General features: G+C 35.2%; 1 protein-coding gene across 2 annotated transcripts in view; it reads right to left on the bottom strand.

Annotated features, from left to right (window-relative positions):
• Positions 1-23718, bottom strand: part of LOC134263194 (tetratricopeptide repeat protein 28-like) — a 60674-nt gene that overhangs the window by 2643 nt on the left and 34313 nt on the right. Inside the window, exons 1-13 of one of the 2 annotated variants that reach the window (XM_062745500.1) lie at positions 20128-20875; positions 10487-10634; positions 9895-10167; positions 4842-7148; positions 4336-4476; positions 3872-4149; positions 3374-3623; positions 2833-2998; positions 1288-2587; positions 793-1024; positions 591-667; positions 362-470; positions 147-254 (exon numbers count right to left, since the gene is read on the bottom strand). In XM_062745500.1, the coding sequence (XP_062601484.1) occupies positions 147-254; positions 362-470; positions 591-667; positions 793-1024; positions 1288-2587; positions 2833-2998; positions 3374-3623; positions 3872-4149; positions 4336-4476; positions 4842-7148; positions 9895-10167; positions 10487-10634; positions 20128-20199 (5461 nt within the window). In that variant the 5' untranslated portion in view covers positions 20200-20875. Of the gene's footprint in view, positions 1-146; positions 255-361; positions 471-590; positions 668-792; positions 1025-1287; positions 2588-2832; positions 2999-3373; positions 3624-3871; positions 4150-4335; positions 4477-4841; positions 7149-9894; positions 10168-10486; positions 10635-20127; positions 20876-23718 lie in introns of those variants that run through there. The other variant, XM_062745499.1, reaches the window with a different exon arrangement.

The raw sequence follows: 23718 nt of genomic DNA, 5'->3' as shown, positions 1-23718 counted from the left end.
TTTCACATGAACTAAATTTTTCTACATTTAACAGCAAAATTTGAAGGTAAACTGGGTCAAATTCCTTGAACTGGTTTAAGCTACTGAAAAATGAATGTACAAGTAAGTGAAAGTTTTTGATATTTTTGAAATGGCAATTGGCTTACCGAAAACAGCAACTAGAGACTGTAAGGCAAACTGAAGTTGGCGACGGTTAGCTTGTTTTCCAAGTCTAAGGGTGACTTCATCCTTTCCAACTTCCACCAAGTCCAAACCTGAAGATGAAAATTTCATTGTTTAAATAAAAATATTAAACATAAAAAATATCTGATAGCCAGTGAAAACACCTGAGAATTCCTTGAATGTTATGCATATTCTTTACCTAGAGAAGCTAAGAACTCGTGACATCCGGTCATGCGCCACAGTTTGACACAGATCTGGACATCAATGTTGGACTCCTTTGCAGCCATTTTGCTCAAAATGTCTCTGATCTACAAAAATAAAAAAAAATGTTAACATATATTCTGACACAAATCATCTGATACCAGTGCCATGAAGTCCTTTTGTGGTTATAATTTTATTTTTTAAGGTACATTATGTTATTAATTTACCACTAGTATGTAGGCCTCTCCTGCTTCATAATTTGGAAGGAACTTTGACAAAGCAGTCAAGCAGCTTGGTGGTAGACCTATCAAGTTTAAAAGAGAAACATATAATAGTTAACTTCAATCTTGGGCAAAGTCTTTTCCCATTTTTATCAAGAAATTCACAGAGGAAAGTTTAGCTAATTTTCTAGGCCAATCATTTACTTACCCAGTAGAGCCTGCAGACTGGCACTGGCCTGAGTCAGTCGGTCCCCAGGGTCTGTCTGAGGAAAGAACACTGCTGGTGGCAACCCATTCCTAGCGGCCTCAAACCGGAATCCCACTGCCTGTAGAAGGTCCTTCCAGCCAGGGATTCCCCCTACCTTGTTCTCAATGGACTGACAGGTGGTGTACATGGAGTTCTTTATACCCTGATGAATTCTCTGTAGTGACTTTTCAATCTGCCAAAAAAATCAAGGGTTCAATTTATTTATGACAAGAGTATAAAATACTTTTTCGCATTATGAAAGATTACGAAGAGTTGTCTCCCTTTCGAACACACTAACATGTCATAATGAAAGTTCAAGTCTAGATAAAAAAAAAATTTTCCAAATTCTTACAAAATGAATCCATTTCTCATGATGATTATAAATTCAAAAGAGTTGTCTCCCTTTTGAGCACACTATAGAATAAAATGCATGTAATTCTTTTTCTGAATTCTTACCAAATGCAACAGGACTCTCATGGCTTCCCTACATTGGTTCTGTGACTGCAGCAGCTCACAGATGGCATGTCCCATCAAAGCTATCTTGCTGCTGAGCTTGATATCATGACCCACCAGAATCCAGCCTCCCCAGTTAGCAGGGTGGGAAAACTGTTTTGTAGACTGAACAGACTTGATTCCATGAGACAGAGCTTGTGTCACCCTTCTACCCTCCTGGAGGGCAGTGTAGAAATTCCTCATCAGAAGCTTGGCTGCAGCATCTGGAACTGGCCAGAGAGAATAAAGAACACACTTGGCACCTGCACTCAACAGAGCTCGAGTGAGCCCCACCACACCGTCCGAGTTTATACGACCTGCACGATCGTCCGTGTATCCTGAACTCAACACAACTAGTTTTGCATGAAGTTTAAGGTTAAGAATATCTGCTGCTGTGAGAAGATACTCTGATAATGAAGGTCCATCAAAGCCTCCCATATCACTAGAACTGTCATCCGAGTCAATGGAGGGAAAGGAGTGCTGGGTGGTCAGATTATCACCAGGACATAACACAATGGAGGAGAGCTTCCAGGACAAGTGACAGGCAAAATGGATCACCTCCACTTGTTCTATCTGATTCAACACAGCTGCTTTGGTGGCTTCTGCTCCAATGAGTGGACGGCTGGTCAGAAGTTCTCCCACAATTCTAGCCTCGTACTCCGATCCTGGAATATCTTTGAAGCACCATCCTTGACTGACAGCAGATGGCATTTTCGGACTTCCCACAATGACAGCTCCAGAGGAGTCAATTACAGGTCGGCCATGACGGTCATGCTTCTGGCCATTAGTGAGGGCAGTGATGGACGGCATTATGTGCAGATTAAAACGTTCGAACATGTACTCCTGATTCTGTTCTCTCCGTAACACAGGAAACGGAATCAGATACAGCTCTCCCTGTAAAACCAGGACCAAGTCAATGGGTCCCCCTCCCCATTCTGCAGACACTGTAGCAATGGCTTCCTCCATGGGAGCAATCAACACTTGATACAGCACAGAAAGAGGAGCCCTTGAGGATGCCTGGGATTTCATGCGTAGACTAGACTTTCTGTGCATGTTGAAGCTGTTGGTTGTGAAGGTGGTGGACAGACTGAACATACTGCTGAGGCTGTAGTTACTGCTGTTGAGTTTGTGGTTCCGGTTGACCATCCGGAGGAATCCAGTTCTGTCATTCTCAGCGTTTAGTTTGTCACCGAGCTCCTCCAGGTGTTGTTGCCAGACGTCGTCTGATTCACTGTCTGTCTCGCTCTCACGACTGCTGTTGTTCCTAAAAAAGGGAGATAAATATAATTTTATTGGTGTTCTAAAAGGTCAATAAGGTCATTACATACAGAACTTATATTACCTCCAGAATATACATATATACCTTTACTTCTAAAAAATATTAAAGATTAAAAAAAATTTCCTTCATTCTTAAAAGTGTTTATTATCTTTTAAGGATAACAATATATGAAAACCTTAGAAAATTTTTAAGTTGTTACTATCTAAAAATTGCTAAAATGAGATACAAACCTGACAGTGTGGCTTTCTATTCCCATAGACTCCCTGACATGTCCTACATACTGATCCAGAACAGAACAGGAGCCAAAGTTAACACTCCTCATACTCAGAGTGTCGCTGTGTTCTCCGTAATCCGCCTCTAGCTCAGTCATGTTGGTCTCATGGAATTTCACAATGCCTTGTAAGATAAAATACAGAAGATTAGTATTCTGCTTGATATTTATTACGACCTGTGAATGCATTGCTGTAGTAAATTGCATTAAATAAGAAGTGAAAATTGCATCAATAAAACATTTGATGAACAGGTTTTTAAGCCATTAATGATTATTATCTTGTGCAATCACTGTTTTATTCATTTTATTCTACCAGAAATGGAAATCATGACAATTGAATTTGAAGAAATGAATCATTTATTAATGGCTACTATATATATGCTCCTTGACTATCGTCTTTACTAATTGTGAATTTCCTTTTTCTTTTTTATTATAAGTATGCAATATTTTATTGACTGATTTCAGAGCTATTTTCAGAGATCCTTTTTCCAGCTGCCTACCATTATCTGGGGTCAGTAACCAGCTATAGAGATAACCAGCAGCTATGGAGTAACAGAGCACCAGAGACTTCTGTTTGGAGACGATATTGACGATCTGGTCACAAGTGATTGGGGCAGGGTCAATATCATTCCGGAACATCCCATCGCTTCCTGCCTGTCTCTCCAGCAGATAGTCGATGAACGCTCGAGTGCAGGCTCGCTCGGCCATGACCAGAGCTTCCTCATGTCGATTTAAGGAAACCAGAACACGCTGTCAAAAGAAATAGCAAAATGTAAGAGTCTAGACATCTAAGGAATTCATACGGAGTTAAGGGCATGACTTACAAGTATGTACCAAATCATTTCCTGATAAAAATTATGAGCCACTTCCATGTATAACTTGACAAGATATAAAGATTCCTCCTGAGAAGGAGCATTGATACTGTGTAGGGAGTCCTTGACATATCTGATAAAATGTCAACAAAATATGGTTAATAACTTGCTGGCACACTTTTTTACCTGTAACGCCTGATAACAGGCTGTCTGAAGATCGAACAGTGACATCTTGTACTCGCTGTTGAGCTGTCCATCTCGTCTGATGCTCTCAAATAAGTCTGTGGCCTTGTATAGCTGTTGTTGACACTCGTCCAGGTCGCCCTTACCCCAGAGGGACAGACCGAGCCTGTGGCGAATCTTCGCCTCATCCTCTTTTCTTCCCAACTGTTCCGCTATCGTAAGACCTTGCCGCAGATACTCAACTGCTTGGGAATGGTTATTGAGTGCATGGTGAACACGACCTAGACAGAACAAAACATTTCTATTTCAGCAATGCATAATCCTAGTCAAATTTATAACATTTCTCATTTAATAGATGTGTAGGCTTTAATGTGAAAAAGCACTTAGTCTGTAGCTTGAGGAAATATAGAGATAACAAAGCCACTAATAAATACGCAGACAAGAAAAAATGAGTTCTCCATCCTTACCCAGACTGCTGTAAGCCAGAGTTTTAGCCACTCTGTCATTCAGTTGAGCTGCGATGCTCAGATGCTGCTCCTCATACTGAATGGCTTCCTCAAAGTTGCCCAGTGACTCATGGGTAAGACCAAGATTTCCATAGGCTCGACCTGATAAAATGTCAAACTCAGTATAATTTCTTTCCAAAGGTATTTAAAAATATGTTGTTTTTTTGTTAACCTATCACATTTTTCTGTTTTGTTTAATTTTTATGCAACCTTGAATATAGAGTAAACTTTGAAGCTCAAAAACTGCACTAGATGATCTGCAGTCTAAGAAATCATGAATTTTATCTACTTTTGTTCCAAATGAGATAAAAACAATTTAACATGGGAAGTTGAACTTCCAGAAGAAAGTGCTTGCATATAAATAAGGAAACCAAAAAATCCCTAGGCTAATAAATGCACCTATCCATGGCATATGCTATCACACTAAATCTTAAAACAAAAAGAATTACCGGTATATAAATACTTACATTGACAAGTGGAATTGTTTGTCTGTTCTGCTATCTCTAGGTCCATCTGATGATACTCCAGAGCCTTGTCATAATCGCCCATGTTCTGATAAACCCCTCCCAAACCACACGCTGCCTCCCCCTCACACCTTTTGTCCTCCATCTCTTGAGCAATGGTCAACTGATGCTGAAGACAGGAAATGGCCTGCTCGAAATTACCCAGATGGCTATGCAAACAACCCAGCTCACCATAAGCTGAAGCCTTTGCGGAGCTGTTGTTCAGCTCATGGGCCACAACAAGTCTCTTTTCAAAGCACACCAGAGCCTGCTGGAGGTTGCCCATATTTTTATGGGCATTTCCTAGTCCTCTGTATGCTTTGTCCTGATCAGACAAACTGTTGGCTTGTTGAGAAATGGCAAGGTACTGTTCATGACATTTGACACATTCATCAAAATCTCCCAGGGCTTCGTAGCAGTCACCAAGGTTACCCAGAGCTCGGCCTTTGTCAAATATAGAGGCTGCACAACTCACTTGTTCTAACATGGCTAACTGCTGTTCAAACAGTCCAATTGCTTCTTCGAAACAGTTCATGTTCATTTTTGTTATTGCAAGATTGCCACAGGCCTGTGCTTCCAAGGAACTATTCTGAAGTTCCCTGGCTTTCTCCAGCTGTTCCTCATAACACTTCAGTGCATCCATATAATGTCCCAGGGACATGTGGACATTTCCAAGGTGCCCATGTGCTCTGCACTCACCACGGCGATCATCCATGTCCTGCCTGATACTCAGCTCCTGGGTATGGTAGCCTAAAGCTTTGTCATACTGGCCCAGACTTCTATGGGCAGCCCCCAATGCACCATAAGAAGTTGCTATCAAATCTTTACTGCTTGTTTGTTTGGCCATTTGTAACTGTTCCTTGTATATTGCTATAGCTTCTGTCACATCACCCAGTTTTAATAACACATCTCCAATATTTCCCAGTGCTCTGAATATACCCTTTGTATTCTTTATACTCTTCATGATGGTTAAACAGTTCCTTTGACACTCTAAGGATTCCTGATAGTCATGTAAAGCTTTATGGGCAAGGCCCAAGTTACAGTAAGCCCGGGCCATGCCCAGTTGGTCTTTTAATTCCCTAGCAATGGACATATCCTGTTCATAATATCTCACAGCCTCAAGGTGATTTCCCAAAGCAAAATGAGCATAACCAAGATTAAAGCAAGCTTTAGCTTCACCCTCGGAGTCATGCAACTCTTGTGACAACATTAAGTATTGCTCGTAAAATCTCACAGCACTAGAATAATCTCCCCTTGAACTATAAAAATTTCCCAAGTTACACAAGGCCCTAGCTTCACTGGGAGTATCCTTGAGTTCCTTAGAGATGTTGAGATGAGATGTGTAATGAAACTGGGCTTTCTCCACCATGCCCAATGCCTGATAGGCCACGGCCAGGTTTCCATGAGTAGCTCCTTCCGAATGTCTATCATTCACTTGCGAAGAAATTTGTAATTCCTGTTTATGATATTTCACAGCTTGTTCGTAATTCTTTAAAGCACAGTAAGCATTTCCCAAATTACCATAAGCACGTCCCTGACTAGCATTATCACCAAGTTCCTTTGCAATGCGAAGATGCACCTGGTGAAGTTTCAAAGCAGACTTAAATTCACTGAGTTGGTGAAAGATAATTCCCAAGTTTGAACAAGCTCGGCCTTCAGCCACTTTATCTTTAGTCTGTAACGCATTGTCAAGTTGTTTTTCATGATATTTTCTTGCATTTTCATAGTCCATCATGCACCTAGATGCATGGCCCAGTCCAGCATAAGCCCGGGCTTCTAACGTTTTATCTTGTCTTTCCTCCGCAATCTGAAGAACCTGTTTATGATAAGATATTGCTTTCTGGTAATCCCTTTTGTAATGAAATGCACTTCCTAAGTTACTATAAGCCCTGGCCTCTTCCACACTATTTTTCAAATTTTTGGCAATTTGTAAATGTTTATTATGACACTCCACTGCACTACTGAATTCTCCCATGGCCAGATACACAGCCCCAGCATTTCCGATTTCCCTAGCTTCCTGAAGTTTGTCTCCGCTTTGCTTCATCAGAAAGAGACACTGTTTATGGCTCTGCAGAGCATTGGGATAGTCTCCGATGGCGGTGTACACATGACCCAGACTGCCCAGGGCAGACGCCGCTGCCTGCCGCTGCTTGAGCTTCATCGCCAGGGCCAGCTGGTATCTGTGATTGGACAGCGCCTCCTTGTAGTGACCTTTGGAGAAGTAGGCTGACCCCAGGTTTCCATAGGCACGACACTCTCCATCATGGTCCCCTAAAAATAGGACATCACAATCAACTCAAATCTTCCTACTTAATAAAAGGAACAAATTGATCAGTAATACAGTTTTACAGAGAAGTCAATTTTTCTTTATGTAAAGATTCAGCTAATTTAGCAACAAATTTTGCACATATATCAAGTTTGTACACCAAAATATTTCAGTGGCATTAATTAGTAATAATACTATGGGCATCTAAGAATTTGGAGAAAAAAAATTGTTACATTATCATACTGCTATTATTTGCAAATTTAGAGTTTAAATCCTTTTAGATTGACTGAAAATTTTATTTAGGTCCAAGTTTGTTTCATGATCATCGGGCCAGTTCTTAAATTAACTAAATTTGCATTTTCAAAATATTGCTTATATATACATAATAGAACATTACCACAGTAACCTGATGCTTCAAAGAATTAATATACATTGATTACTTTCTCATTTTCATTTTAACATCTTAAATTAAAACAGTCATGTTTTAAACTTTTATGTAAATGCATAGTCAAGAGTATCAAGCATAAACATATTTATAAAGTGATGAGGAAGATTTTTGACTCCCAAAACATTAACATCCATTGTGAATATATAAAGGTAATAAGATTGCAATATGAAAGGTGCTTAATTATTTTTCCCTCATTAAAAATGTGTACTTTGGTGCTTATATATAGGTACGTGGGTAGATGGCTGATAAAATACTATACCCGTAGAAAAATTTACTGGAAAGAAAAAGATTGATTTCAATACTTGATTTTATCATCAATTTATTAATCAAATAATAAATGTATATTATGTTTTTAATTATATCTGATGTTTTAATGCTCCCTTACTGACATTTATGGGTTTAAAATTTAGCATATATCTAAAGTACAACAGTATACTTGAAGGTTTGAGATAAAATAAAATTGATAGGGGCACTTGTAGGTTAAACCATAAAGCAATATTATCAGATTATTTAGTTTTAAACTTCACGTGTTAAAAAACAACCTTGTAAACCTTACTCAACTGATCTGACATTTCTTTGCTAGATCACAAAATGATTGCACTGGAATGAAGATCTTTCTATCAAGAATTTTCTTCACAACAGTAATGCATTTTTTATATGGATAATGGTCTGATAGGAACAATATTGTTGACTCAAATGGAATTTCAAACACCGAAAAAATCAATCAAGGTCTGAGAACTCATTGAATCACATGCAAACCGACGAGTGTTCTTACAACATTTGCAAAGAAAAACAGGAATTGCGTTTTTCTTGCATCAAGGAGACTGCATTAGTGAAAAAGAATTTTCAATCACTCTTATCAAAATGTTGTTGTAATGCAAGAATGTCCGAATTGTCATCAATTTTAAATAGTTTTAATTGAAATTTACCCTTAGTAGCCTATTAAAATGATCTTCAAAGACGGCACTTGTCCTGAGTAATCTGCCCTTGAAGAGAATTAGTCAATTACATTTTAGGGCACTAATATTGTGTAAAATGTACCAGAGTGGGACCCCCTAGCCATTGTTGAGATCTTTTTAGTACTGAATTATCTACTTTAATCCAACCATCCTTCACAATGGTCTTAAGAATTAAAAGATCATAAATACACTAAGCAAACAAGGACCAATAATTGATCGTAGATTTAAAAGGAACACAAATAATGTGTACACTTCTATTGGGAAAGTCGACAAAACACAACTGAATAAATACACGCTTTACAGAATGGAAGCACGCCAAAATATTAAACTTGGACCTAGAAAAAACATGAGCCCCGATTCAATTAGCATAAGGCTGCAAAAGATCGACACTTTGGAAGAAAAGAAAATTTTATTAACCAACACGATGTCAATTATGTCAACGATAATTTACTCGGAGACACCCTGGGCATTGAAAAAAAAAAAAGATTCACTTGCAATTTACGAAGCCAAGTTATTAGGATGATTGGGGGCTCTTTTCTCTTGTTTGGTTACAAAATATGACAATTTTATGATTGTTCCCAACCCAAATTGCAAGCAATTTTGACAATATGGCTAGCAGGCAAATTAACAATTGTCGGGTTACGAAATCAATTCTATCTTCGTTTTACATGGGAACAAGTAATTTGGGTCTTATTGCTGCATGCTCAAATTTTGATCAAATTTTTATTTTCTTTGAATTTCTTTATTACTTGGTAATATGTCTCTGAATAATTTAGATGCACAATTGCAAAAACAAATTTTATTTGAATAATGGAAATCAATTTCCTTTAATATACGTTTTGTACTAAATGAATAATTAATTTTTATCAAGAATGACTCTGATGATTAAAAAAAAACCTTTGACAATTGATGGACAAGTAAATTTTAAAAACTTGATCCTATGGCATTGGCAGCAACCTACTTTTATATGTCAAAAAAGCATATATACCATATTTGGCTAATTTTATTTTCAATATTTTTATCAAAACCTTTAAAACAGTTTATTAATATGCTACTGATCATATAATATGGATGGATAATGCAAGTATTGAAGACAAATTCTTGCTGCAAAATAAACAGTTTGAATGATTTGATTTGTGATGTATGGCAAAATTTTATGCACATTTACCAGTTAGATCAATCATAAATTACATTCTTTTGATTCATTTGGCCACATTCTTAGGTCAAAATACATGTAACCTACCTTAAATAAAGTTAATAAGCATCTTTTAAAATAACCTAGTAGAGTTTAGCAATTTATAATACTCAAGGCATGCTATTTTTTTATCAACCTTTTATACCTACCAAGTGATTTTGCTACAGACAGATCATGCTGCATGTATGAAATGGCAGTATCTATGCTCCCCAGGCCCCAGTATGCACTGCTTAAAGCAGAAAAGACAGATCCTCGAAGTTTTAAGCTGCATGTTCCAATCTGCAGCGCAGCTTCTAGCATAGACACAGCAGCACTGTAGTGTCCTGCGGCCAAAAGCTCCTGACCAATCACAGAGATGATAACAAAAGAACTCTGGTTTAGTTTCAACTTCTGCAATTGGTTGAAGGTTGGTCCAAGTTTGTCTGAAAAGAATTTAAAGAAGTCAGAAAAATGATTCTTCACTCCTTTTCTTAACGAAACCAAGTTGTTACAGCTCTTATAGGAAAATAATGAATTTGCAAAAAGGTACTTGGTGTTTATGAGTAAAAAGCACAAGAAATTCAAAGATATTTGATTTGAATTGAACATATTTTATTATCCAATGAATACATCAACGGATTGGGCAGCAGGCATAGCCTATATAAGCCCTCTCCACAAACTGGATTCAAAGATATTTTGTACAATTAGTTGTAGTTTTATATCCATAATAAGTGAGAATCAGTGTTTTGAACATCACTATACCTTTGAGTGGGGACTTGAGCGCTGCGTCAATAAGACCGGTTATGAGGTTGGCGTTGTTGGAGTCCTGGGCCAGCCCCGCCCCAAACGCAGCCAATGCTTCTCCATGCTGTCCTAGGTTCTGTAGTGCTACACCCTCACGTAGGTAGGCCTAGAATACAGACAAACAGGGTTGTCATTACACGTTCTCTAGTCCATCTTCTAAGATTAGTGTTATGTAGCTATCTTTTATAACAATTTGTTCATTGTGAAAAGAGGAATGTATATTTTTTAAAATATCATTCTCATTTCACACACACAAATTGTACAGAAAGACATCAGACCTGACCAATTTACAGTGACTTCCAGGTTAGGTCTGATGTTTCAATTTTTATACTGAACTTGAATGTTTGATATGCTTTTATAGCATTTGGTTTTGAGATTTACTATTTTGAAACATAATCATAAAATCATTTGTTTTAACAAGATATGTTTGTAAAATACTTATGCTCCCCTCCCAAAAATACCCGCTAATTGGAATTTTTCATTTCAAAATATGTGCAAACTCTGCAAACAAAATGAACGGAAACTGAAGGTGGACCAACAGACAGACCGACCGAATGATAGACCGAAAGACAGCTGCACAAAGTAATATGCCCTTAATTAAGTAATTAAGATTAAAACTGCATGGATTGACTGCAAGATTTCAATGGTTCTGCATTTACACAGCCATGTTTCACTTAGTGTACATTAGGTTTTTTGGTATATTATGATAAAATTTGAATTGGTCTTATGTGTTTGTGACTGTTCCTTGAGTACACAGGACTAAATGTCCTTTGGGCCCCCAATGACTTTCAATATGATCAGAATATTAAGTAATGACTGGCATGATACCTTAATGATATGAGCAAAATTTATGAGCAAATTTTAAAAAAAAGCATATTTTGTTTCAACCATAAAAAATTAGTTTGGGTATGACTTTTCATTTCCGAGTGTATAATTATACACAAGGGGACAATTCTGTTTTCTTTGATCTTCCTATGATACCTCTTTGATCTTTCGATTGAAACAAATTAATATATCATAAATCTATAGGATAAATTATTGCTAATTAAACACATTAAGGGTATTCTTTTTCAATCCAATATCTTTCGATATTTATCTCGATAATTGCTGTGTTTATACATGCGTCTGACCAACGTTCCTAGCGATTAGCACACCGGTGAATGGACTAGATTTCTTTTGCGAAAAGTCATTAGAAACCGCAAAGGGCTTTCTCGCTTTCTATTGTTCTTCAATGGTCAAATCTTTATTACAGCAATGTCTGCTATGTGACTGAAGTCAATGGAATGTCGTACATGTCTTGGGATGTTCTAAGCAATAAGATTGATGACTCAAAGTCCCATACATTGTGATGAACAAGAAGACATTCAACTGGCTAGTATATCACGTTTCCAACGTGTTGCCGTAAATTTCACTAGAATGTGCCTTAATTAGTGCCCGTTATCGTCAACTGAACAAACAAAAGTCATTCATTACAACTGCAAGATTTCTAACTTTTAAAACAACAAAAGGGAAAGTTTTTCGAAATCAGAGATAAGGTATTCAGTGGTATGTTACCCTCACTAGATCTCTATCAATCAAGCCGCCACACGACAGCAAAAAACTTTAAAAAGTCTTAAAAAGACAAAAAGCAGTGACATTCAAATTTAAAACAACAAGTGCATTGCTCAGCAGAGAGGACTCGGGACACTGGAAAACAATCAGGTCTGACAAGAACTAAATGGGACAAAGAACACAGCTCATTAGAAGTGGGGTCTGTGCGTATTCAGGTAGAAACTGCTGAAAGCTTCCTGCACTTAGCTGCCCTTCTTGGACACCAATATTAGTTTCCAGTTATCAGAAGGTTCGATCTATCCATAATATGCCATTGTTCATCGACATATTACAGCATAGTCATGTCATAACAGTCACATCCCCCCCTCTTCTGCAGAAATTTGATTTTTGCATGGTTATATCTTAAGGGGATATACCCCAAAAATAGATTCAGTTTTTTGGGTAAACTTAGTGTGACTATTGTCTACAATCTTGAAAGTACATGGACAAATTAAAGGAACAACCGCAATGAATCAGCTGTGTTTGAAAATAAATCTCGATCCTGATCTAGTTCATTTCAGTCAATCTTGTTCACTATCAAGTGTTCAGAATTTTCCTCTTTCTGAACAAAAAAAGCCTACAATGCATTTCCTGTTGGAGTTCAAAACCATTGACCAAGTAGACAAATTGAAATTGATTAAATCCCCATCTTCGATAAATTATTTTCACTTTCTTTTTCATTTCCAACACTACATCATACTAATCAATCATTGGGAGCAAACATTAGTCAAGGGCCAGATAGATTTATCTCCCCTGCTCAATTGATGTTTCAAATTAAATCAAGGTTAGAGTGGATTGGGTTTGCATTGGGTGGTCAATTTGCCGAGCGGGACAGCCAGTGCAAATACGGGTCACAATGGTTTCCAATCCTTTGCAATCACAAAGAACAATTTACAAATTAAAATCCTGAGACATTTAATAGTTAAGAATGACCATTTCTGAGATAAAAAGCCATTGTCAATATTGAAATGGGGATCAACTATTGAACCTGTATCTATAAACTGTACACCAGCAAAAATATATTTGGAAACTTAAAACCATATGCATGGTTTAAGAACACAAGGAAACATAGATTGAAAGTTCAATGAACAACTCATAACTGTATCACATACATGTACATAATATAGCTAATCTTTTAGACTAACACTTTGGGATGGATTAAATTGTTATGAAAGCCTCACAAAGATAAGTCATATAGACCAACATGCCCAAATATACCCTTTGTGGTCCTCTAAGAAAACTTTGAAAAGTTTTTTAGGAGAGACACCGCCTCTTGAATTATACGACTTAACAACAAAATTAAATACTCATGATCAATGAATTTCTCCACCTTAAGCTTGAAAATTCAGACTTTGTGTATACCAAAATTGAGCCAACCTTCAATACTTTGAAAATCAATTAAGCTATATAAGTCAAAGATATGCATGCCTTATTTCCACTTAAAGAGTAATGATAAAAGAGTAATGATTACTGAAGTCCAAATGATTATTCTGAGCTAGTATACTGTCAATGACATCAAAGTGCATAGATATATGCAATAAAATTTTACTGCGCGAAACCGACCAGGTGATGTATGTAAATATTATTGCTATATAGGCAATAAACCTTCAATCTACACAAGTCGGTCTGATATTTGATTTACTATTGAAATTTTTTTGATCAGAGGGAAAAAGTTTACAACTGAGTGATAGGTTTTCTAAAAATTCAAAATTTTATTATGCAGCACTGTCATTAAAAGCCTGTATTTGGAATATTTGATTCATTTTTATTCAACTAGCTGATCTTAAGGTTAAATTGGAAATTAGTTCTGCATATCAATTAAAATTAAAAATGATTTTTCCCCTCTAAATATACACCAACCACAGAACAACTGAATTTCAAAATGCTCTTATATCATCTAATTCTTTGCAAGATCAATGCAAAAAGAGAAGAGAGTGTAAATGACAATTCCCTCCAATACAAAATAAATACAGTAAAACAAGCTTATAGCCAGTATCCTTACAATGAATTGACGCTTACAGCAAAGTGATTTTCATTCCCCTAGACTTTAAAATATATGGTACACTAAATGGATACAACAATTTGTATTTGTTTAAAACAAATCAAATTCATCGGTCCTTGGATCTTTGTTATACATTGTAAACATGTTTTACTGTAGTTTATGAACATAATTTTGATGAGCTGGTACTGAGGAACAAATTTTCTTAAAAATCTAAAAATATAAGACACTAGCCTTAACATAGTCAAAAGACTATCATTTTCTTGAGAGAGAAAAAAAATATATAGCTTTTAAAAGGTAGATCAATAGAGTGCAACCTGTCTAATTATCTAACAGTGTATTGGGATAAAAATTATGTGTCAGAACAGAGATGGTAAAGAACATGGAAATTAATAATAAAATGGAAACGTATGAAAATAAAGGTCAGGAATCAAAGAGAAACAGATAACACAGGTGTCAGAGGATACAGTTTTAACTGTATTGAAATTAAGGTGTATTCCCAATGAAAATTTTCAAAAGGGTTGCTTGGAAAAAAATGTCAATAATCCCTTTTTACACTTTCAACTTCTTTTGATATTAACCTGATTGACTGGTTAACATGTGTGCTAGACATACACATACAAGATCTAACGTGACAAAAGTTCATTGAAAATGCATACTTATTTAAAGCAAAAACTCTCTCTGCTATATCATTTTCCTCAATTGCAAGAGGTTTGAACTCAAAGTAACCAAATTAATTTGTGAATAAAGCATATGATATCACTGTTATTATCCTAAGAGTACAGCTCTTCAAGAATATTAACTATATCTAGACAATGAACTCTCTTCAGACTAACACAATTTTCAACAGGGACACCGAGGAGGGGTTTGAACAAATAACCACAACTGCAGCTGTTTTCTGAGGGCCCATTGTTAAAAGTCTCCTTCAATTCTCATTGTGGGTAGCATATAGGAAAAGTGTGTTGAACTTCTAAGGATAGAGAAAGTTGGAGAAGTTGACTGATTATTTTTAGAGTGTATACACTGTGGATCAATAGTGGGAAGGGACCTGTTTGGTGGGTATTGATCTCGGCCTCCATGTTTCCACTGTTTCACAGGAAACTTATGGCTCTGTCCAAATCTTTGTGTGTTGGTAATTGTCAGAGTTCCCAAGAATTTAATCATATTATAATCCCTTTCATGAAGAGTATTGACAAAGTCTAAAGGAAAAGAGGAATAAAGAAAACATTAGAGGGATTAAGACTTTTACTCTGAATTCGAATATTGACACGTTACAGTAATTAATCCAGTTAAATCAGATAGATTTAACTGTCTCCACCGAGTTTGTATTGACGCTATTAATTGCATCCATTTAATGCACAGTTTGATTCTTTTGTGTGGCCGTTCTCTTACCTCCACTGTTCTATACAAAACTAATCTGATGTTTTACATAGTAATCTAACATGAATTAAACTTTGTAAACAAGAGGTTAATTCCATTAATCAAATGCTATTCAATTTTTGTGCCCATAATAAATATTTCTAAGGTAACTGTCTCTACTTGCCATCGTGATTTAAATTTTTGTTAAACAGGCTACCTCAAAATACTTAATGTCAGATTGTCAAACAAGGCTTTGTTTTTCTTTAATTGTCTTGACAGCTACTGGCAACTGGTAGAAATTTTTAAGCCCAATAAGGCAATTTTTTGCATTTGAGATTGCTGGAATTTTACTGCTGCAGGTACAATACTTTCTAAGTTATGCCTTTGCCTACAGCCAGAACGGAAATGTTTCACACTCCTTTTAAGGAGATAGCTGTCATATTAAAACCAAGACAAACTCTAAAACCTGAAAGAGGTAGTTGCTTTTCTCACCCGAAGCATAAACTCGAGATCAATCCAATGTTGGGTATAATTATTGTCTAGGTTTATAATTAAATGTTCTCTTAGACCACACATAATGTGCTTTCAGACAATACTTTTTTGCTTAAAGTACGCATTTCATCCATATTTTAAGACTTGATCCATGGCTATTTTTTTCTCTCTAGAGATCAATAACATACAAGGGTAAACTGGATATAACCAAAAGTCGTTGACTTAATCAGTATTTTTTTTATGTGTGTCAGACAGTCTCAGAGATGAAAAGTAACTTAATTGATAAAGACATTGTTCAGGCCTGGGTGAAAATTAATTCTTAATTGTGTCATTTTATTAATTAATGAACCCATATAAGACACAATTAATACATCCCGAGGTATTCAATTATCAATTTCTGTCTCTTGGGTCATACTGAATGAAAAGTAAGAATAATTGCACTGCGACACATATATGGTCATCTGCACTATTTGGCAGGGATTCCATAATTCCTGCAGGATGATCAACAAACAGGAACACAAAGACAGCAACCAGACACCTGTAATCGGACAGTCATGACCAATGTCCAGCCATAAACCTGTCAGGGACTGTCCACTACAGGGGAACCTGATGCATGTTTTCCCATCAATCCATGGTGTGGACTTCCATGTTCCACAGTGTCATTCATACAAGAACATTGAGGACTGAATAACACCAGTTTTTATTGACCAATCAAAAAGGGTGTAATCGGCGAAGGTGTTCTCCAAACAAAAGTCTGGGTGATGGTGTAAAGAACACAAAAACCATATGTTCCGTTCTACTTAAGGACAATTGCTCATATAAAAGTGCTCCCTGCATTGTGTACATATTTTAATGATCAGCAAATATCAATATTATTACACATGCCATTAATGATGAGTTCCATCTTGCTATTTGTCAATTTCAATTCTTTATTCGCTCAAAACCAGATCACTGGTACAAGAGGTACATATATACATATATACAAGCAAAAAAATATTACAGTCAAGGGTCATGAGATAGTCAAGTACATTGAATATAAAGAAACTCGAAAAGAGTGAAAAAAAATGACTGTAGTCATCTATATAAAACACACGGAGGAATCAAGAAGGACAGACAGTTTTAAAAATTTTCTTTATAAATAGTGATAATGATTTTTGTATCTCTACATTATTACTACTCATTAGTTCATTGAATTTGAAAGTGTTGGGATTATTACAAAATCTGTTTGGGAAAAATATTTTTCTGTCTTTTGAAAAGTACTTACATTCCATAATATAGTGATATTCATCACCAACAGTTTTAAAATCACACATAGTACATATTCTTAAATTTCTGTCAATATTATGCCATCTACCCTTTTCAATTGGCAAATGGTGATTACAAGTTCGAAGTTTTGTAAATGTAACTCTTAAATCTTTTGGTAAATTCATCAGATAATTTTCTAAACCAAAATCTGTTTTAAAAATTCTATAATTCATACACTTGGATGAACTATAAACAATGCTTCTCCATTCTTGTTCGAATTGACATTTTAGGGTATCTTTAATGATTGACTTAAGCCAATTATAACTAATAAATGATTGACTTACATAGGACAATCCACAAGAATTAAGTACATCTTGTACACATTTTATCCATGGATGTACAAACGACCCATCACTATAACAACTATAAAAATATGAATAAATAACTTTTGTAAGCTTACTTTCATGAGCTGTTAAAATTTGTCCAATAATCACTCAATATGTGTACTTTATCCTTCATTTTTAGACTATATAGTGCTTTTGCAGTGACTAATTCAATGTTTTCATTTTACAAATTGTGACCATCAATATTTTTACCTCAACAAATTGTATACATTGCAAAGGTTAAATTTGACTAAAACAGATAAACAGCTGTGTTGCAAAAACTTATGAAAAGATCAGAAGGTCCCACTTTGAGAACAGTCACATTTATCATAGTCCTCTAAGTTTCAAAAGATCATGTTGCATACTGCAATCTGTTGCTGCATGGAAGGGCAAAAGATATTGAATACTAATATTTTTGTTTAATCCACTAGAAAATTCTTGAAAATTAACAAGGTACAGTGATTATGCTCTCTGTGATCTTCTTCGCTGTCAAAGCTTTTTACCAACAGGTTTGATTTCAGTATAGACTCCAACCACAAAAAGGGTTGATTACTAATTGCCACCCATGACTTTATATTTTCCTTTCATTGCCAGTAGAGCAGACTAAAAAAATCATTATGAAATGATTACATCTATATCACACAAAATCAGAATGGAATAAAAAATATAATCAACCAGTTTAATCACAATGAAAAGATTCTGGCAGTATATGAACTTTTTCCAAACTTGATTCTTATATAAAAGGAATTTCAGCAACACTAAGCACGTGCCATAAAAAGAAACCGTAAAGGACCAAATGAACTTGTACAAGACAACCTGACAATGGTCGGTACAGAGTTCCGGCATGGGAAGCTGTCAAGAAACAAGCAGGTCAGAGACATTTCAATTAAATTTCTCACAGATTACACGAGTTCGTACAAAGAACATAGAATCCGAAGTTGATCTAAAATGCACCATGTCTACGGATTCGCAGTGACAACACCAGAGTTTCTGCTCAATTTGATGGATGACAAAGAATGGTTTTAAGCAAGTTACACATGTCTTATTATTCCCCTGAATATGTTGAGACCCCACTTATACATGCAAAAAATTTAAAGGAATTGTCCCCAAATACATTAAATATTCTCAATTAGCCATGCAACTTTGAGCAGCCAATATTCAAATTAAAAGTGAAAAAAAAGTTAAATTGGACATTTTAGACCTAGCTGTCCCATTAAGGAATAGTCCATTCTTTTCTGATTTTTATTCTTTCTTTCTCTCTTTTACTTTTTAGTGATTTATTAAACTTTGTTTGATTTTCTCACCATTGTGTATATTAAAATATGCACAATATCCATGCTTTATCTATGCAAAATATCGGGTACCTTTACACGTCATCTTCGCAATTCACCTCTTATCACCACAAAAATCTATATCTTGTTGACATTCAAAAACACTGGCCATCACTTACTTACTCAAACTGCATGTCACACGTTTAAAAATTATAGATTTTTGTGACAGGATGACATAGCTTTCAAGAGATAATCTTCCCTGGATTGCTGTCAAAGTCCATTTAAAGGAGAAACCCATGTAATCTTTACAACATTCACTGTCAAAATGATGTAACCTGGCTCCTTTAAAAAACACTTGATCCCCGTAAATCTGACAAAAATATGAACTAATTCTGTCCATTTTCTATTAAAATATGGAAGATCAAAGGACCCCCGTAATCCAGATTATCTCAGACATTCTTTGTGAATCTTGTTAAAAAAGAATATTCTAATGATACTTCATTGTCAAAAGCTCATTTAAAAAAAACGATTTCAGGTCATAGTTTAATCTCACTTTAAATGAAGAAAATGGTTGAAAATGTAGGCTCTGCACTAATTTCAAAATATCAATTTCCATATTTCTCTTTGTGTATGCACAATTACCATTTCAGGACATCAGGTGCATATGAAGAAATTAATGCATCAGGCAAGATCTGGAGGCGCAGTATTCACAAATGAAAATTTTAAAATAATTAGTACCAGTCTATGTAAGGAACTTCTAATCAATGCGTAGACAGGGTCAGGACTGATTACATAAATCCTAGCTGTTGTCATTTAGGACATCTTTACATCATAACCATTAGCAGACGACAGTAAAGATTGACAAACGGATTGTAGCCATTTTATTTATGAGTCCCCAGCTTCCTATATTAATTTGTTTTCTACTTTGTACCTTAATGGTAAATCATAAAGTTTTTAATTAGTGGAGCATTCTTATATGTACCAAGATCAAACCCTACTCAAATCAGAAAAAAAGAGATTTTGTACTTTCTCTGAATAAATTACCATAAACATTGACTGAAAATTTGACCAAAAAAGCAATTTTAACTGAATTTTCCAATTCTTTTACTTCGAAAGGGAATGAGATTTACAAATCAGAGTTTAATATTAAAAAAGTGAGTTTTGCCATGGTAACAAAAATATACCAGAACATCCTAGTCATTCAGCGTTCTCAATCATTATCAAGAAAATAATCAGGAAGTCCAGATTTGGGATTCTTACCTTTTTCTGGCCTCCCTTTGGCCCTTTAAGATCCTTGAGCTCTTTGAATGATCGATATGACCATTTCATCATTATGGGGATCCAAATTTTTTACGCTTGTGAAATTTCTCAAAACTCCAATATTTCATGATCAATTCCCATGAATGATAATCTCACAACTCCTTGTAATATTATTAACAATAAATATCCAAGTCACATTTTTCATCTTTTTAAAACTCTCATTTCATAAATGGAAAATTTACTCATTGAGGACTATATTCTTCTCCAATACATACATTTCTTAACCACACGGATCTCCTTTAATAAACAAATACTTCAAAAGTCATATTTTTTTCTCCACATCAAATTTCAATAACCTCCACTTTTAATCCTAAACTTTCACTAAAATATGTATGCTCTCCTTTCAATGGTATATTATTTCATTCTACACTGGCACGAAAAAGGAATAACTTTTCCATTCAGCCCGTAATTTAATTCACCGATGGACGTTCTGCTATATAGTGCAAGGTGCCAATTCAAAGACAAACAATGTATTCCGCTTTATCCCAGGTGTAAATTGATTACCGCAGAGAAAACACGACATGTTTGTAGCCTTGTAGGTAAGAGAGGCAAGGTGTGACCAGGTGTTAAGGTCCCTCCGATACCTACGTTCACCTGTGTGTGTTCGCCTCTCCGTACAGTTGATACTGATTTAACCTGCACAGGTAACGACAGATCGGACTCTAATACCCTCTAATCGATCAACCATGACCAGGTAAATATATTAAGACATGAGGGCCCAATAGCCAAGATCAAACAGAACGATATAGGTTAATGCTATACCTATTATTCTTGTATCATCTTTCTTCTTGGGAGAAAAGTTTGCATTTTATGAATTATAAATACCTGAAGAGTTAGAGCACACGCAATGTACTAATTTCTCGAGCTTGATCGACCATCAATGGAGACCTGGGCCCAGTGCACTGCACATCAAGATATTGCAATTAATGACCTGTCAATTTTCTGATTAATATTATTTATGGTAAAAGGGACATTTTTATTTCATATGAACTCAAGTCCTTCTTTTATTGTTTGTACAATTGCTCCACTGCAATTATTGATAAGAATTTTTACCTGTCATTCAGAATGATAAAGCCATAGTCATTCAAAATTCTCCCACTTGATATCTCAAAACTTATTTCTGTATTAAATCAGCCCTAAATAGAATGCAATATTAATACAATAGTGTAATAACCATGAATTTTTCAATTGTGAAATCTCATCCTCAAACAGAATGAGATATCACTATATTTGTAGCCCAACATAAAGATAATGCAAATTACATGCAATAATAATGTCAACTTAGCTTTAATGTTTCAGGTGGGACATTGCAAAATTTTCTAAAGACCCCTAGGACAGTTTGCATACAAAAGAGCAAATTACTTCTGTGCACGATTATGAAGAATTACCAAAATCACCGAAGAAGCGTCAAAACGCTTTGAAGATCCTAACACCCAATTAACACCTATCAATACTTGTAATCTACAAGACCTATCAGTTTTTTACTGTAAAATTAATCCTAGAGCCATAAATCATTTCGCGACAGGAAATTCAATAAAAAAAATCACCACAACAAACCCTAAAAATATATAATGTTCCTGAAATACACCCTGGGCTAATTGTTGAACTGGCCTTAGAACATTAATGATGATCTAGAAGAGATACAATCTTTTCTTAGGTGGGGATCAAAAGAGTGACCTTGAATGGCATCCTAAGGTCACTAAATTTATTGCTTTTATATTAATACATTTCTTACAACTCCCAGGTATTTTTCATTGCTGGTTTCTCCAAAGGTATTCATTTATCGACAATGCCTGAGAGTATATTGTGAAATTTTACAAATATGGTGTTCAATTATTGTCTTGAGTATATTGCCTTGTACCTATTTGTATTAAACCAAACAGGTCCGTTCAAAGTTTCTATTACCTTGTAGTTATTTTCTTCCATATTTCACAGAAATAAGAAACAAAAAATCTTTAAAATAAATTATTTTTAACACATATAATCCAGTCCAAGCTTGTGCAATTCAATTTAAAAGAAACAAAACTAATATCACCTCTTATGACATTTTCCTAATATTATACATCTAATAACTCTGCAATATTAGACACTCTGAGAATTAAAAAGTTTGCCTTTGCCCTCTGCAACATTATGTCTGAGTAAACAACTGGTGCCTTACTCTCGGCCTACATCACAGGATCAAAGTGTTTATCCAAAGATTTGCAGCAAAAGTAACAATGGAAGGGGGAAAAGTCATTATATGGCATAGACTTCACATAAACTACCGCAGAATAAAATTTTTACATTCCATAAATGACTTTCTTTGGTACGCAATAAAGACATTTTATAAGGAACCCCTGAATGCTTTTCTTGGGAGGGTGACTTTGGTACAACTCTTACAACAGCTTTGAGAAATTTCTCTCTAATAATGAAGGGCGTATTCCTGAAGTCTATGTTTTGCACTTCAATGTGAAAGTTAATTTTACAAAACATTTTCCCCCCATTAGCCTACATATTCCTTTTTTTAAATGTACACAAATGACCTTTCTGCACCCCACGAGCAAAACTGAAAATAATAATTTGGACAGAGTAAATGAAATGAAATTCAAAAGTTCTTCTTTACACAAATGCAAACAATATAGAGAACGTAATGTTGGTTAAAAAAAGCACTTCATCCATCTCTTTTTAAACAGCTAAGCCTATAGGAAAACATTACAGAATTTTTCTTAGAATTAGATTGTGAAAAGCATGATTTAACACAGCAGTAATGAATTATACTTTCAATAGTAACAAAATAACAATTTCATATAACGTACTGCATAATATTGAATTATTAATTTGTTGAATGCTATATAGGGTAAATATGGGCTTAATTTAAAATGGTTTTCATGAATGATGTGTAATTAATATTTTTTAAAAAATGTTTCTCACAGGTGCAATTTAACACACACCTTTTCAAAAAACAGTGCTTTTATTTCTCAGCAAAACAGTAATAACTTCTTTTTCCAATAAAAAGCTGTTCCTCAAGATTTCATTTCCCCCATTTCCACAAATATTAATTTCATTTTAAATATATAAATATCACAGATAATATTTTTCACATAAGAGTGGAATTTTTATGATTATTTTCCATTTGACAAATAAATTTTTCTGCATCTTTTATGCCTTGACGACACCTTTTCACCTCCCCTAAAAGTACAAGATTTATGATAAGTAAACTCTTCAAAAATCAAAAATATATTTCTTGATTCATCTCTAAAAGCACTTGCACCTTTTTAAAAACTTTTAAAATTCTTAGATCCAAGTATATCAAGGTATAAACAGGGATTATATATAATCTTCTGCTATTAAATCTGTGGAAGTGAAATCCATTTTCATGTAGAAACCATAGTGCATCTTAAGTATAACCATGTTATCACAGATCATATATGCTCCAGAAAATATATAGCCTGTGTCTTTTTTTAATATTTAATTTTCTTTTGTGTGGGGGTGGGGCTGGTAACTCTACGTGTACAAGGAAAAATCTGTTCATAACTGCATCACTTTGTCTAC

Source organism: Saccostrea cucullata, unplaced genomic scaffold (genome assembly GCF_032062105.1).
Source record: "Saccostrea cucullata isolate Sc308-1 unplaced genomic scaffold, CSIRO_AGI_Scuc_v1 ctg331, whole genome shotgun sequence".
NCBI lineage: Eukaryota > Metazoa > Mollusca > Bivalvia > Ostreida > Ostreidae > Saccostrea > Saccostrea cuccullata.
Note: the sequence above shows the minus strand (reverse complement) of the source record. Positions and strands in the feature narration are given on the sequence as shown.